Below are 16,047 nucleotides of genomic sequence, written 5' to 3'. Positions count from 1 at the left end.
CACGAAAAATTTCATTGACAAAGTCTTGGAAGACGGCAGGGGCGTTGCACAGTCCAAAGGGCATGACCAGATACTCAAAGTGTCCATCTCTGGTGTTAAATGCCGTTTTCCACTCGTCCCCCTCTCTGATGCGGATGAGGTTATAGGCGCCTCTTAAGTCCAATTTAGTGAAGATGTGGGCACCTTGGAGGCGATCAAAGAGTTCAGAGATGAGGGGTAAGGGGTAGCGGTTCTTAACCGTGATTTTATTAAGACCGCGGTAGTCAATGCATGGACGTAGGGAGCCATCTTTTTTGGACACAAAGAAAAATCCGGCTCCGGCAGGAGAGGAGGATTTACGGATAAAGCCCTTTTTTAGATTCTCCTGGACGTATTCGGACATGGCAAGAGTCTCTGGGGCAGAGAGAGGATAAATTCTGCCCCGGGGTGGAGTAGTGCCCGGGAGGAGGTCGATAGGGCAATCATAAGGCCTGTGAGGAGGTAGAGTCTCAGCTTGTTTTTTGCAGAAAACATCCGCGAAGTCCATATAGGCCTTAGGGAGACCGGTTACTGGAGGAACCACAGAGTTACGGCAAGGGTTACTGGGAACCGGTTTTAGACAGTTCTTGGAACAAGAGGACCCCCAACTCTTGATCTCCCCAGTGGACCAATCCAGGGTAGGGGAATGAAGTTGAAGCCAGGGAAGTCCAAGGAGAATTTCCGAGGTGCAATTGGGGAGGACCAAAAGTTCAATCCTCTCATGATGAGATCCGATGCTCATAAGAAGGGGCTCCGTGCGGAAACGTATGGTACAGTCCAATCTTTCATTATTTACACAATTGATGTAGAGGGGTCTGGCGAGACTGGTCACCGGGATGTTGAACCTGTTGACGAGAGAGGCCAAAATAAAATTTCCTGCAGATCCAGAGTCCAAGAAGGCCACTGTAGAGAAGGAGAAGGCAGAGGCAGACATTCGCACAGGCACAGTAAGACGTGGAGAAGCAGAGTAGACATCAAGGACTGTCTCATCTTTTTGCGGAGTCAGCGTACGTCTTTCCAGGCGGGGAGGACGGATAGGACAATCTCTCAAGAAGTGTTCGGTACTAGCACAGTACAGGCAGAGGTTCTCCATACGGCGTCGTGTCCTCTCTTGAGGTGTCAGGCGAGACCGGTCGACCTGCATAGCCTCCACGGCGGGAGGCACAGGAACAGATTGCAGGGGACCAGAGGAGAGAGGAGCCGAGGAGAAGAAACGCCTCGTGCGAACAGAGTCCATATCTTGGCGGAGTTCTCGTGCGGCCAGAACATCTTTAATGTTGCTGGATAGGCCTTTTTTGAAGGTCGCGCAGAGGGCCTCATTATTCCAGGACAATTCTGAAGCAAGAGTACGGAATTGTACGGCATACTCGCCAACGGAAGAATTACCCTGGACCAGGTTCAACAGGGCAGTCTCAGCAGAAGAGGCTCGGGCAGGTTCCTCAAAGACACTTCGGATTTCCGAGAAGAAGGAGTGTACAGAGGCAGTGACGGGGTCATTGCGGTCCCAGAGCGGTGTGGCCCATGACAGGGCTTTTCCGGACAGAAGGCTGACTACGAAAGCCACCTTAGACCTTTCAGTGGGAAACAGGTCCGACATCATCTCCAGATGCAGGGAACATTGGGAAAGAAAGCCACGGCAAAACTTAGAGTCCCCATCAAATTTATCCGGCAAGGATAAGCGTATCCCAGGAGCGGCCACTCGCTGCGGAGGAGGTGCAGGAGCTGGCGGAGGAGATGACTGCTGAAGCTGTGGTAGTAACTGTTGTAGCATAACGGTCAGTTGAGACAGCTGTTGGCCTTGTTGCGCTATCTGTTGTGACTGCTGGGCGACCACCGTGGTGAGGTCAGCGACAACTGGCAGAGGAACTTCAGCGGGATCCATGGCCGGATCTACTGTCACGATGCCGGCTGGCAGGTGGTGGATCCTCTGTGCCAGAGAGGGATTGGCGTGGACCGTGCTAGTGGACCGGTTCTAAGCCACTACTGGTTTTCACCAGAGCCCGCCGCAAAGCGGGATGGTCTTGCTGCGGCGGTAGTGACCAGGTCGTATCCACTAGCAACGGCTCACCTCTCTGGCTGCTGAAGATAGGCGCGGTACAAGGGAGTAGGCAAAAGCAAGGTCGGACGTAGCAGAAGGTCGGGGCAGGCAGCAAGGATCGTAGTCAGGGGCAACGGCAGAAGGTCTGGAAACACAGGCAAGGAACACACAAGGAACGCTTTCACTGGCACTAAGGCAACAAGATCCGGCAAGGGAGTGCAGGGGAAGTGAGGTGATATAGGGAAGTGCACAGGTGAACACACTGATTGGAACCACTGCGCCAATCAGCGGCGCAGTGGCCCTTTAAATCGCAGAGACCCGGCGCGCGCGCGCCCTAGGGAGCGGGGCCGCGCGCGCCGGGACAGAACAGACGGAGAGCGAGTCAGGTAGGGGAGCCGGGGTGCGCATCGCGAGCGGGCGCTACCCGCATCGCGAATCGCATCCCGGCTGGCAGCGGAATCGCAGCGCCCCGGGTCAGAGGACGTGACCGGAGCGCTGCCGCGGGGAGAGTGAAGCGAGCGCTCCGGGGAGGAGCGGGGACCCGGAGCGCTCGGCGTAACAGTCACATGGTATATGATAGTGGTTTTATAGATATTTAGGACCTTCCGAGGTCATGTGGTAATGTCATGTGATGTACCCAGAGTTCTCTGGGTTCAGAACTTACAGGCTTTGCAGCCAATGGGATTATTCCAGCCCCCCTTGTATATAAGGGGCTGAATTAATTAAATTCTCTCTTGTTCCTGCACTCTCTTGCTCTTAGTTCCTGCTTTTAGTTCTGGAATATCAAGTAAGCACAATCAGCATATCTTCATTCATCTCAACTGGGCCAAAGCCTAAAGAACCAGCAGCCACTAAAACCGTGAGTTATAAAGCTCAACCTACAAATCCTGTGTGACTACTATTCCACTCAAATCTTATAATTAGTAGCACAGTGGCCTGCATAAAGCTAAAGACTATTAGTCCCAGCAAAGCCTGTGAGGAACCTGCATCCTGGTTACCTTAAGAGAAACTGTACAATTGTAAAGACAGTTGCATAAAGGTTCAAGCAAATGTTTCCAGTTATCTCATAAAATCTGCTGTGGACATTCCGTTTATTATCCCTGCCGTTTGTGGGCCGGTTGGCGGCAGGATCTCTAATACTAAGCAAACTACATTCTGGCGTCACGACAAGTAAGGGTTAATGCCACCAGACCCTTTATTCAACATTGCAACACCCCAGACACCACATAAGGCATTGCTTAGTGACATGTGTAGGTGAAATAACGCTTGTGAACAATTTCATATGTGAGTTATGTTGCTGCGGTTCTAACAATAGATTGTATTTATGAAGTATAGTTTTCTACTTTATAGATTTTTCATTATAGGAAGTAGCTGTCCAGAGCAGGAGCAAATCCCCCATAACAAACCTATCCTGCTCTGGACAGTTCCTGACATGGACAGAGGTGTCAGCAGAGAGCACTGTGATTAGAAAGAAAGGAAATTCAAAAAAGAACTTCCTCTGTAGCATACAGCAGCAGATAAGTACTGGAAGGATAAAGATTGTGAAATCAAAGTAATTTACAAATCTGTTTAACTTTCTGGCACCAGTTGATTAAAAAAAAAATGTTTTTTCCACCGGTGTACCCCTTTTTAACCCCTTCCCGACCTATGACATACCTGTACGTCATGGGTGGCAAGGTGTTCCCGACCCATGACATACAGGTACGTCATGGACATTACTGCCGCTACTCGCGGCATCCCGCAGCGCCCGGAAAGATGGTGGCTATCACTGATAGCCAGCCATCTTACCGTGCGACCACGGGGGGTTTCGTCCCCCACCCCCCCAGCGATCGCTGCTATCAGCTGGTCAAATCTGACTAGCTGATAGCAGCGTTTCGCTATCAGAATACTTAGCAGCGCGGTGTGTGAGTTCCGATCACGGGGATCGGGACACACACCGCTCTGCTAAGTGTCCCTGACCCGTCCCCCGGCGTCACTTACCCGTCGGAGCGGTGTCCCGAGCGGTCCCGGCGTCCTCCATGCGGTCCTGGTGTCCTCCGTGCGGTCCTGGCTGCGCTGCGTCCCGGAGGTGAGTTTCCAGCAGCAGTGCGGCATCTTCATTGGCAGCAGTGAGATCGCCGTAAAGCGATCTCACTTCTGCCTCTGAGAGTTTCAAAACTGCAACTCCCAGCATGCCCAGACAGCCTTTGGCTTTCTGGGCATGCTGGGAGTTGTAGTTTTGCAACATCTGGAGGTCCTCAGTTTGGAGACCACTGTATAATGGTCTCCAATCTGTGCTCTTCCAGATGTTGCAAAACTACAAATCTCAGCATGCTCAGTCTGTCCAGGCATGCTGGGAGTTGTAGTTCTCTAACATCTGGAAGAGCACAGATTGGAGACCATTATACAGTGGTCTCCAAACTGTGGACCTCCAGATGTTGCAAAACTACAACTCCCAGCATGCCCAGACTGACCAAGCATGCTGGAAGTTGTAGTTCGGCAACATCTGATCCTTCAGATATTGCTGAACTACAACTTCCAGCATGCCTTGGCAGTCTGGGCATGCTGGGAGTTGTAGTTTTGCAACAACTGGAGGCACACTAGTTGGGAAAGATTGTCCGTTTCCTACCTCAGTGCCTCCAGCTGTTGCAATTGTTGCAAAACTATAACTCCCAGCATGCACTGACAGACCATGCATGCTGGGAGTTGTAGTTTTGCAACAGCTGGAGGCACACTGGTTTGGAAACACTAAGTTTGGTTGCAAAACACTTGAAAGTTTATTACTTAACTTAGTGTTTCCAAACCAGTGTTCCTCCAGCTGTTGCAAAAATACAACTCCCAGCATGCACGGACAGCCAAAGGGCATGCTCGGAGTTTGCAACAGCTGGATGTTTGCCCCCTCCCCCCAATGTGAATGTACAGGGTACACTCACATGGGCGGAGGTTTACAGTGAGTGCTGCAAGTTTGAGATGGCGCAAATTTTGCACTGCAGCTCAAACTTCCAGCGGCAAACTTGCTGTGAACCTCTGCCCATGTGACTGTACCCTAAAAGCACTACACTACACTGACACTAACCTAAAATAAAAAGTAAAAAACACTACATATACACATACCCCTACACAGCCCCCCTCCCCCAAAAAAATGAAAAACGTCTGGTACGCTACTGTTTCCAAAACGGAGCCTCCAGCTGTTGCAAAATAATAACTCCCAGTATTGCCGAACAGCCATTGACTGTCCAGGCATGCTGGGAGTTTTGCAACAGCTGGAGGCACCCTGTTTGGGAATCATTGGCATAGAATACCCCTATGTCCACCCCTATGCAAATCCCTAATTCAGGCCTCAAATGCGCATGGCGCTCTCTCACTTTGGAGCCCTGTCGTATTTCAGGGCAACAGTTTTGGGATACATATGGGGTATCGCCGTACTCGGGAGAAATTGCCTTACAAATTTTGGGGGGCTTTTCTTCTTTAACCCCTTATGAAAAGGTGAAGTTGGGGTCTACACCAGCATGTTAGTGTAAAAAAATAAATTTTTTACACTGACATGCTGGTGTTGCCCTATACTTTTCATTTTCACAAGAGGTAAAAGGGAAAAAAGACCCTCTAAATTTGTAACGCAATTTCTCCTGAGTACGGAGATACCCCATATGTGGGCGCAAAGTGCTCTGGGGGCGCACAACAAGGCCCAGAAGGGAGAGTGCGCCATGTACATTTGAGGCGATTTGCACAGGGGTGGCTGATTGTTACAGCAGTTCTGACAAACGCAAAACAATAAATATCCACATGTGACCCCATTTTGGAAACTACACCCCTCACGGAATGTAATAAGGGGTGCAGTGAGCATTTACACCCCACTGGTGTATGACAGATTTTTGGAACAGTGGTCTGTGAAAATGAAAAATTAAATTTTTGATTTGCACAGTCCACTGTTTCAAATATCTGTCAAACGCCAATGGGGTGTAAATGCTCACTGCACCCCTTATTAAATTCCATGAGGGGTATAGTTTCCAAAATGGGGTCACATGTGGGGGGGGGTTCACTGTTCTGGCACCATAGGGGCTTCCTAAATGGGACATGCCCCCCAAAAACCCTTTCAGAAAAACTCACTCTCCAAAATCCCATTGTCGCTCCTTCCCTTCTGAGCCCTCTACTGCGCCCGCCGAACACTTTACATATGAGGTATTTCCTTACTCAAGAGAAATTGGGTTACCAATTTTAGGGTGATTTTTCTCCTTTTACCCCTTGTAAAAATTAAAAAATTGGGTCTACAAGAAAATGCGAGTGTAAAAAATGAAGATTTAGAATTTTCTCCTTCACTTTGCTGCTATTCCTGTGAAACACCTAAAGGGTTAAAACACTTACTGAATGTCATTTTGAATACTTTGGGGGGTGCAGTTTTTATAATGGGGTCATTTATGGGGTATTTCTAATATGAAGATCCTTAAAATCCACTTCCAACCTGAACTGGGCCCTGAAAAATTACGATTTTGAAAATCTTGAGAAAAATTGGAAAATTGATGCGGAACTTTGAAGCCCTCTGGTGTCTTCCAAAAGTAAAAACTTGTCAATTTTTAATGCAAACACAAAGTAGACATATTGTATATGTGAATCAATATGTAATTTATTTGGAATATCCATTTTCCTTTCAAGCAGAGACTTTCAAAGTTAGAAAAATGCTAAATTTTCAAAATTTTCATGAAATTTTTAGATTTTTTACCAAGAAAGGATACAAATATTAGTGAAATTTTACCGATAACATAAAGTAGAATATGTCACGAAAAAACAATCTCGGAATCAGAATGATAAGTAAAAGCATCCCAGAGTTATTAATGTTTAAAGTGACAGTGGTCACATTTTCAAAAAATGCCCAGGTCATGAAGGTGAAAATGGGCTGGGTCATGAAGGGGTTAAAGGTGCCAGAAATACACGTAAATTGCACCAAACACTAAGTGAAATTAAAGATGGTGGCAATTAAAACTACACAGTCTAAAAATGCACTACTTAAAATTCTGGTGCATTTGTAAAATGTCTAGTCTAAGCTAAGTTAATTTTTATTTTTATTTTTAATTAAGCTTTATTTATTTATTTATTTTCCCCCCCTGTTGTCTTACCGCTAAATCATGTTGTGGATATTCTGGAGTAGCGGGAGGAGAAAAAAAAAAGTGCAATTATTTGTACAAAGTAAATATCGTGTGAGTCAGTGGTCTCAAACGGTGGCCCTCCAGATGTGGCAAAACTTCCACTCCCAGCATGCCCGGACAGCCGATGGCTGTCCGGGCATGCTGGGAGTTGGAGTTTTGCCACATCTGGAGGGCCACCATTTGAGATCACTGGTGGGAGTAATGACTGGATACAAGGTTTTTTTTTATACATAAGTCTTGAAATACAACATTTAAGCCTCGAAGGCAAAAACTCGAAAGAGAAGAATGTGAGAAAAGTCATGGTTTAGGTAGATCTGTGAGATTTGTAGATGTGATAACATAATATGTCTCCATATCGGGAGAGGAGAGTCATTGGCTCTAGACTATGGCTGTTTTCTGTTAGAGATTGCATGACAGTGAAGGAGAATGGGTAGACCTTTTTGTACAGCTTGTGTATACTTCACGCCCTCTCGGGAAGCGTGCTTTGACACAAGCACATGTAGTACTCAGCTTTATGTTGACTTTAGAGTGGAAGTGGCATTTTTTACTGCCAGAGGCTGAATGACTTCTGGTCTGCCTGAGCAAGTCTTTATTTGTGTCTTTCTGTTCAAAGAAATCCAGCCACACACCTTGTGAAACAGATAAGCTACGCCGAATATTTCCCATGCTAAATGCACGTTATACAACACGGCGCCGCGACCATTCTGTTTCATGTTATAAGTTCAAAAGATAAGTGGCGTACAAACACCATCATAAATTATAATGAAAGGGGAAGGTGAGCTTTTCCATTAAGTCATATCCTTATTTATATATTTTTACTTTTAGGGATCTATGTTAAATGTCACCATTAAAATGTAGCTGTCCACACAAGGTACGGAGGTGCAGACACCAATAGTTAAAGGGGTTAAGGGGATAAGATGTCAGATCGCCGCGGTCCCGCTGCTGGGGAGCCCCGGGATCACCGCTGCGGCACCGCGCTATCATTACAGCACAGAGTGAGTTTGCTCTGTGCGTAATGACGGGCGATACAGGGGCCGGAGCATCGTTACGTCACAGCTCCGCCTCTCGTGACATCACAGCCCGCCCCTTTCAATACAAGTCTATGGGAGGTGGTGTGGCAGTCATCACGCCCCCTCCCATAGACTTACATTAAGGGGACGGGCCGTGATGTCACGAGGGGCGGAGCCATGACGTCACGCTGCTCCGTCCCCTGTATCACCCGTCATTACGGACAGAGCAAACTCACTCTGTGCTGTAATGATAGCGCGGTGCCGCAGCGGGGATCCTCGGGGTCCCCAGCAGTGGGACCGCGGCGATCTGACATCTTATCCCCTATCCTTTGGATAGGGGATAAGATGTCTAGGGGCAGGGTACCCCTTTAAGGCAAAAGGAGATAAAACAGAATGAACCTTTATTACCTAAACCTATATTCGTCTTGTATTCGCACTGGTACTCCAGTGGAAAATAAATATATATATATATATATATATATAGTATACTTTTTTTTTTTTTTTTTTAAATCAACTGGTGCCAGAATGTTAAACAGATTTGTAAATTACTTCTGTTTATAAATTTTAATCCTTCCAGTACTTATCAGCTGCTGTATACTAAAGAGGAAGTTCTTTTCTTTTTGAATTTCTTTTCTGTCTGACCACAGTGCTCTCTGCTGACACCTCTGTCCATGTCAGGAAATGTCCAGAGAAGGACAGGTTTGCTATGGGGATTTGCTCCTGCTCTCGACAGTTCCTGATATGGACAGAGGTGTCAGCAGAAAGCACTGTGGTCAGACAGAAAATAAATTTCAAAAGAAATGAACGTCCTCTGTATTATACAGCAGCTGATAAGTACTGGAAGGATTAAGATTTTTAAATAGAAGTAATTTACAAATCTGTTTAACTTTTCTGGCACCAGTTGATTTAAAAAAAAAAAAATGTTTTGCACCGGAGTACCCCTTTAAGCTGAAGAGTCGGAGAGGCCGGCAGAGTCTCAGTGAACGCCTTCTCTCTGCTCCTAGCATGGAGCCCTGTACGTCAGTTGTGCAGGTCAGGGTGAGGAGGAGGTGTGCTGCTGCGATTCTGCCGGCCTTTTCCACTGTTCGGATAAGGTACAAGACAGTGTGGATATAGGTGTAAAGAAAGGTACATTCTGTTTTATCTCCTTTTTTTTCCTAACTATTGGTGTCTGTACCCCCCCCCCCCCCCATACCTCGTTTGGAGGTGACGGAGGCACACCTCTGTATGACATCATGGGTACTCTACATGAGATATCTGTTCTTTTTGCATTTGGCTAGAATTTCTGTATTGAGACATAAAAAGTAGTAGTAACAGTTTAAAAGGTGTTTAAAAAAGAAAAAAAAATCCTATAATTTATTCCAGAAACAATGCCACCCCTGTCCCCAGGTTGTGTGCGGTATTACAACTTGCTTTCATTCATTTTAATAGAACTGAGCTGCAATCCTACATATAGCCTAAGGACATGCATACGCATTAGATTAAGTTGTACATATGCATTAGATTAAGTTGTACATACGCATTAGATTAAGGTCAGTTGATTGCTCTAATGTGTGTTGTATCTGTTCCTAATGGCAGATGCCAGGAAAAGAATGTTCAAGTTTTCAACTTTACATAGAAGCCAACTAAAGGGTTATATTGAAAGTTGTAATTTATGATCAGTGAAAGGTACTTTCCTATGGAAAATTCAAAACACCTCCTGCAAAAAAACAAAAAACTGAATTACTCACCCCACTGATCCCCTTGCACTGTCGGTCATGCTTAGAGTTCCCGCTGATCTTCACCTTCTGGTCCGGTCTCTACACACAGGAAGGGGCTGGGAGGTAAGTCACCGCTGCAGACAGTCACTGGCTGAGTGGGAAATTCCAGCCATTTACTGTGTCAGACAGGGCCAGGAAGAGACCAGGGACCCAATGGCAGAAGCAGGGGATTGGTCAGGTGCATAACCTTTATTTATTTTAACTTATTTATTTTGAATCTGTCTGTATCATTGTGTCTGTAACTTTCTATTTAATAAACTGTGTTTCTATTCTCCTGTCCAGGTACCCAGAAATTCAGAAGAAGATGCAACAAGAAGTGGATAAGGTCATCGGAAGAGATCGCTTGCCCTGTGTAGACGATCAGTCCAGTTTGCCGTATATCATGGCGTTTCTTCATGAATTAATGCGCTTTAGTAGCTTTGTTCCTGTCACCATTCCTCATGCAACCACACAGGACACAAACCTCATGGGTTACAATATTCCCAAAAACACTGTGGTATTTGTCAACCAGTGGTCAGTCAATCATGATTCACTGAAGTGGTCAAACCCAGAAGAATTTGACCCATCAAGATTCCTGGATGATTTGGGATTTCTCAATAAAGACATGGTGAGCAAGGTGATGATCTTCTCCGTCGGTAAGAGAAGATGTATAGGAGAAGAGCTATCAAAGATGCAGCTGTTTCTCTTTGCATCCATCTTTGCTCATCAATGTACATTTACTGCTAATCCAGGAGAAAGTCTGAACCTGCAATGTGAATATGGATTGAGCATCAAACCGAAGCCATTTAGCCTCAGGATGAGCCTCCGGGATGGTAATATGGACTTACTTAATAGTACAGTCCAAAAATTGATGACAGAAGAGTAAAATGATAGCGATGTCCATCAGACATGGGATTTATTATTACTGGGAACAACATGCTGCATTGACACTTATATTTCTGATTCCTTTCCAGAACAGTAGTGGACGTGTTTAACTATACACAACATATATCTTAACAATGTTACAGCAATGCCATAGATCTTCCTATCATTACACATAAGGTTAGGTTTCTACACAAGTTTTTTTCTGGCGTTTTTTTGTAAAAATGCCACTGTGGTTTTTGAGCCAAAGTCAAAAGTGGATCCAGTAAGAAGAAGTGTAAGTCTTTCCTTTTTTAGATTTTCTTTTCCTCTTGAATATACTTCTGGCTTTGGCTAAAAAAAACTGCATTGGCAGATATCCAAAAAAAAAAAGGCCAGAAAAAACCTGTGTGTAAACCTACTGTAATGATGATTTCTGGTTACCAGAAGCCCCGCCCCCTCATCGCGGCTGGCATGCCTCCTCCCATAGACTTGCATTGAGGGAGTGGGGCGTGACACCATGAGGGGACGGGGCTATGACGTCACTGGCTCCTGGCGCTGGCTCTAAGCATTCAGAACATTTTGTTCCAAAAGCTGAGCAACGGAGTACCCCTTTTAAGTTCTCTTTATGTTCGTATGTCTTGAAACTAGCAACTTCTGCCTGTAACAAATATTAAGAGTCAGAGTTTGTTCTTACTGGAACATGTCAAAAGTCTGTTGTATTCAAGAGTATTTAAAATTGTTACTTACTATTCCCATCCAGACAGTTTAGTTTCGACTTTTGCAAAACAATTTAGACACACGCTTAAAAAAACCTCAAAACTAAACAGATTTGTTATTGATAATATGCTGGGGGGGTTTCAAAATCTAAAAGTGGTCAGAAACATTCAACAGAACTGTGAAGGTAGGGCAAATTACTTTGGGTTTGTTTGTTTATTTGGCATTATATCAGTAAATCTGGTGAGAAAACCCCAGTTGAATAAAACCTAAATAGGGAAGAAACATACGTAAATCTTGGGCTTGGCCAATATTAGGCAGTCAGTTCTTTAGGGGGTTCTTGGCATGTACTCTTGTTTTACCCATTTCCATTATAGTTGTTGCAAAATGTATGATCATAACCAGAGTTGGGCTCCGTTTCTTTGGGGCTTAAAGAGTACCTGCCACCAAGTAAAGAGGGATTAGGTTCTTTTTGAGTTAATCCTTTGTAAAGTCTGTGTTGTGACCACAAGAGAAAATAAAATCCGGCACTGCCACTGTGCGTCCTATTCAAATCTTGCCTTGAATGGTATAGCCAGTACTGGTTTATAATGAAAATGTATTTTGCTAATGGTGATGCTGCACCACTCTGCCGCCTCCCTGCTTGTTCACTGAATGGACATGAAGTGAAGTATCCTGCTGCCATCAACTTAACAGGTGAGTTGCTCCGCACCTTTCTCTTCATTATATGCACCTTTATAAAGTCTGCTCACTGCCTGGGAGCTTTTTCTGCTGCACAGCGCTCTCTCTCCCGCCTACATGATTATCAGGCGGGTAGCAAGAGATATGCATAGCCGCACTCACGTCCCGCCCCACCAGCACTTCCCGGAGTTCAGACTTGTGCCAGTCCGGCACAAGTCCGAGGGCTATTCAGGGCCTGCTGAACGCTACAGAACAGAGACCCCTAGTGGCCACTTTTTCAAATGTAAAAAAACTGATGAAAAGATAGATTTTTTTACTTATTTATTTTTTTATGAAGATATATGGCAAGTAGGCATAACATTACCATAACGAAAAGTTTTACATAATGACAGGTACTCTTTAAAGGGGTGCTCTGGGAAAGTTAAGAAAAATAAAAATTCCCCAAAGCCACCACAATACCTGTTCTGTGTCCCCTGTAGTTATCCATATGGTTTTGTGGCCACTGCAGCCTCCTTAATATTCGTTTTCCTTGCTTGCAGCCCAAACTACAACTCCCTAAAGTCAGTGCAGCTCTGTGTAATGGATGCCAGCTAATTTCTCTCACTATCTGTGTGAATGCTGTGCTGTTGTCAGCAGCCCACACTACATGTGTTTTTTTGTTTTTTTTTACTATTCTCCCCCCCCCCCAGCAATAAATCATGCTATGCTCTGGCAGTAGTCAGTGATAAGATCTACAGCAGGAATGGAGCAGCCTCATGTGCTGAGTTGTGACTAAGAATCTTCACTGGGCTTCTCTGGTCAAGCTCCTCATACAGAGAGGGGAGGGGGAGGGGAGGTGTGGCTGGGAAGCCAGAAATCACATGGGGGGACATTTATCAAAGCATTTAGTAGTTTTTTTTTTTACTTAAAATTGTCGCAAAATTGTTGCACGTGCGCCTACGCTCTTTTTTTCTGCGACTTTTTGCTTGTTCAGTGTCCTAAGCAAAAACTAAAAATCTTGCTTACCAAAGCAAAAAGTGATTTTTGACTTGCAGTGGTCAGAGATTTATCAAGTGCGAAAGTCGCAAAACAGTCGCATCGCATGAAAAAAACTACTAAATCTACTCCAGCTCAGACATGGAGCAGAAAAAGCCACTACAAAAGCAAAAAAAGAAAAAATTGCTTAAGTGAAAGAAATTTATCAACAGGCTGAAAGCAGTTGATAAATACCAGTAAGTCGCACATAAGCAAAAAAATAGTAAGAAAAAATAACTAAAACAAAGGAATACATAAGCAAACATTGATAAATGTCCCTCCATGGTGTTTGTCTTGCAGGAAGGGGGGGGGGGGGGATAGGTCTTATTGAGGGGTTTACACAAAGACAAGCAGGATCTGAATATGACATCTTTCTTTCTCTCACTATATAGCTAATGAATGGGCTATGGGTTTAGTTCCCCCGGAGTACCCATTTAACACAGAATACAGTACAGTGGATCTATATAACATATGTAAAGAACATATGCAAGTCCATTTTTTTTATTGAATTGTAAACTTTGTTAATGATTAAGTACATTTGAACAATAAAGCTTATTCCTTGAGGTTAGATTAAAATTCACCAACATTTTTTTAACAGCCTGGTCCAATTGGAGAACTGCATATTAGTCAGATAAGTCAGTTCAGATCATTGTTTTAGGTAGACTTTGATTGCATTTATTTCAGTAAAATTTTACACAATTTGTCACATTTCGAATAAGTAAATGGGGTAGTTGGAGAAATTGGCATCAAATCTATTAAGACACTGACATCTTGATAAATGTGACACACTTTTAGCTGCCAGAATAGAGTCACATTTGAGATGAACCGTCAGGTTTGAGCTGAGTTGTCAAATTTGATGTAGATTTAAAAAGTCAAAATAAGCATTTTTCCCTCCTATTCTTAAAGGGTACCTCTTATCAAAAAAACTTTTGATATATTATAGATTAATGTATGCAGAATAACTTCACAATTGCATGTTATTAAAAAATAGGCTTCTTTCTATTACATTTTCCACTTTGAAGAAATGACCACTAGGGGTCTCCCTACCAGTCCTGGCAGCAAGCATTTCAGACTCAAGCTGGAGTCCTAAACACTACGAGCTGCCAGTCTGCTTTGTTCACAAAGGAGAACACTCAGAGCTGCCAGCCTGCTTTGTTCACAGCCTGTTTGGCTGTGAACAAAGCTGGCTGGCAGCTCTGAGTGTTTAGGACTCCAGCATGAGTCAGAAATGCTTGCTGGCAGGACTGATCAGGAAAAATACAATAGAAAGAAGCATATTTTTCATTAACATGCTATTGGAAAGTTATTCAACAGTCATTAATCTAAAATATATCAAAAGTTTATTTGATGATAGGTACCCTTTAAAACAAAAATATCCTAACTTGTCTCCTTTCTACCTTTATTTTATTTTAAATACTTTTCAAATTTTGTTTAGCAATGAAGTGTGAGGTTGAGTTGTCAAATTTGATGGAGATTTAAGTCAGGATTAGCATAACATTGTTCTCTCCAAAAAAAAAAAAAAAACTAAACTATGTCTCCTTTTTGATACTTTTCAAATTTGGCTAGCAATAAGAAAATTTGCAATATTTATTTTATTTAAAAAATTTAAAATTATATATAAAAATGTATTTAAAGATATACAGCCTTGGAAACAGCAGTCTGTACAGTGTAGGCCTGCATAATCCTTCACTGCTGGTGCTAGTACTTACTGGATGACCTACCCAAAGCTCTCTGTCTCAAGCATTGCATATGGCATCTAGTATCGCTATTCACAGCACTGCAGTTTTCTAATAGGGTTGTGAATAGGTTTATGAAGTAAATGTAAAATTCTTAAAATCCCCTAAATAAAAAAAAAATATGATAGTAATGACAGTTACACTATAAAGGGGTACTCCGCCCTTGACATCCCCTATCCAAAGGATAGGGGATAACGTGTCTGATCGTGGGGGTCCCACCGCTGGGGACTTCTGCGATCTCCCTGCTGTACCCAGCGTTTATGTAGAGCATCAAGTGCAGCTCATGACGTCACGGCCACGCTCCCTCAATGCAAGTCTATCGGAGGGGGCGTGACGGCCATCACGCCCCATCCCATAGACTTTCATTGAGGGGGCATGGCTATGATGTCACGAGCCTCCGCCCCACATCAGCAGTCATCCAGCACAGAGTAAAGTTTGCTCTGTGCACCGGATGTCTGGAATGCCACAGCAGAGATCGCGGGGGTCCCCAGCAGTGGGACCCCAGTGATCAGACATCTTTCCCATTTCCTTTGGATAGGGGATAAGATGTCTAGGGGTTGAGAACCCCTTTAAGTAAAGAATATGTCATTATGCCAGAACCCCACAGCATGTACAGAAACCAGAAGTGTAAAATCTGCCAGGAACGGGGTAACTAGTCATAACGGCGGTCCCAACAGAGGTTCCCACCCCTTGACTTAGCTGACACGTCTCTACCTATACACACATAAGGAGAGACCTGTAAACTAAACCTGGCAAGGCAGGGAGCAGCCATCAGGGACCACTCTGATGACTAGTTACCCTGTTCTTGGTGGGTTTCAAGTCTGTGGTTTCTCTGAAATGCTGGAGCCTTTTTAGATTAAATCATAGTTTATTTTCCTAATAGGTTCTGACTCTGTTTCATGCTAGCCATGGTTTGGGCAGCATGAAATCTCTGACAGGTAGCCTTTTAAGGTCATTTTTAAATGTGTAAGCTAAAGTTGGTTCATATAGCTCTTATTAATACACCGTGAATTCATAATATGCTATTTCTCACTTTGTCTTTTTTTTATTTTTAGCTGCAACATTTTAAGTCATGAAATGCTAATGTCTAAAACAAGTATTTTGAATTTTTTT

General features: G+C 44.1%; 1 protein-coding gene across 3 annotated transcripts in view; it reads left to right on the top strand.

Moving 5' to 3' along the window:
- Positions 1–12,051, top strand: part of LOC130362655 (cytochrome P450 1B1) — a 61,560-nt gene extending 49,509 nt beyond the window's left edge. For all 3 annotated transcript variants that reach the window (XM_056567525.1, XM_056567526.1, XM_056567524.1), the window contains exon 3: positions 10,229–12,051. In XM_056567525.1, coding sequence (XP_056423500.1) covers positions 10,229–10,811 — 583 coding nt within the window. In that variant the 3' untranslated portion in view covers positions 10,812–12,051. The remainder of the gene's footprint in view (positions 1–10,228) is intronic.
- The last annotated feature ends 3,996 nt before the right edge of the window (positions 12,052–16,047 follow it).

Source organism: Hyla sarda, chromosome 3 (genome assembly GCF_029499605.1).
Source record: "Hyla sarda isolate aHylSar1 chromosome 3, aHylSar1.hap1, whole genome shotgun sequence".
In the NCBI taxonomy this organism is placed as follows: domain Eukaryota; kingdom Metazoa; phylum Chordata; class Amphibia; order Anura; family Hylidae; genus Hyla; species Hyla sarda.
This window is presented reverse-complemented; position numbering and strand designations above follow the sequence as displayed.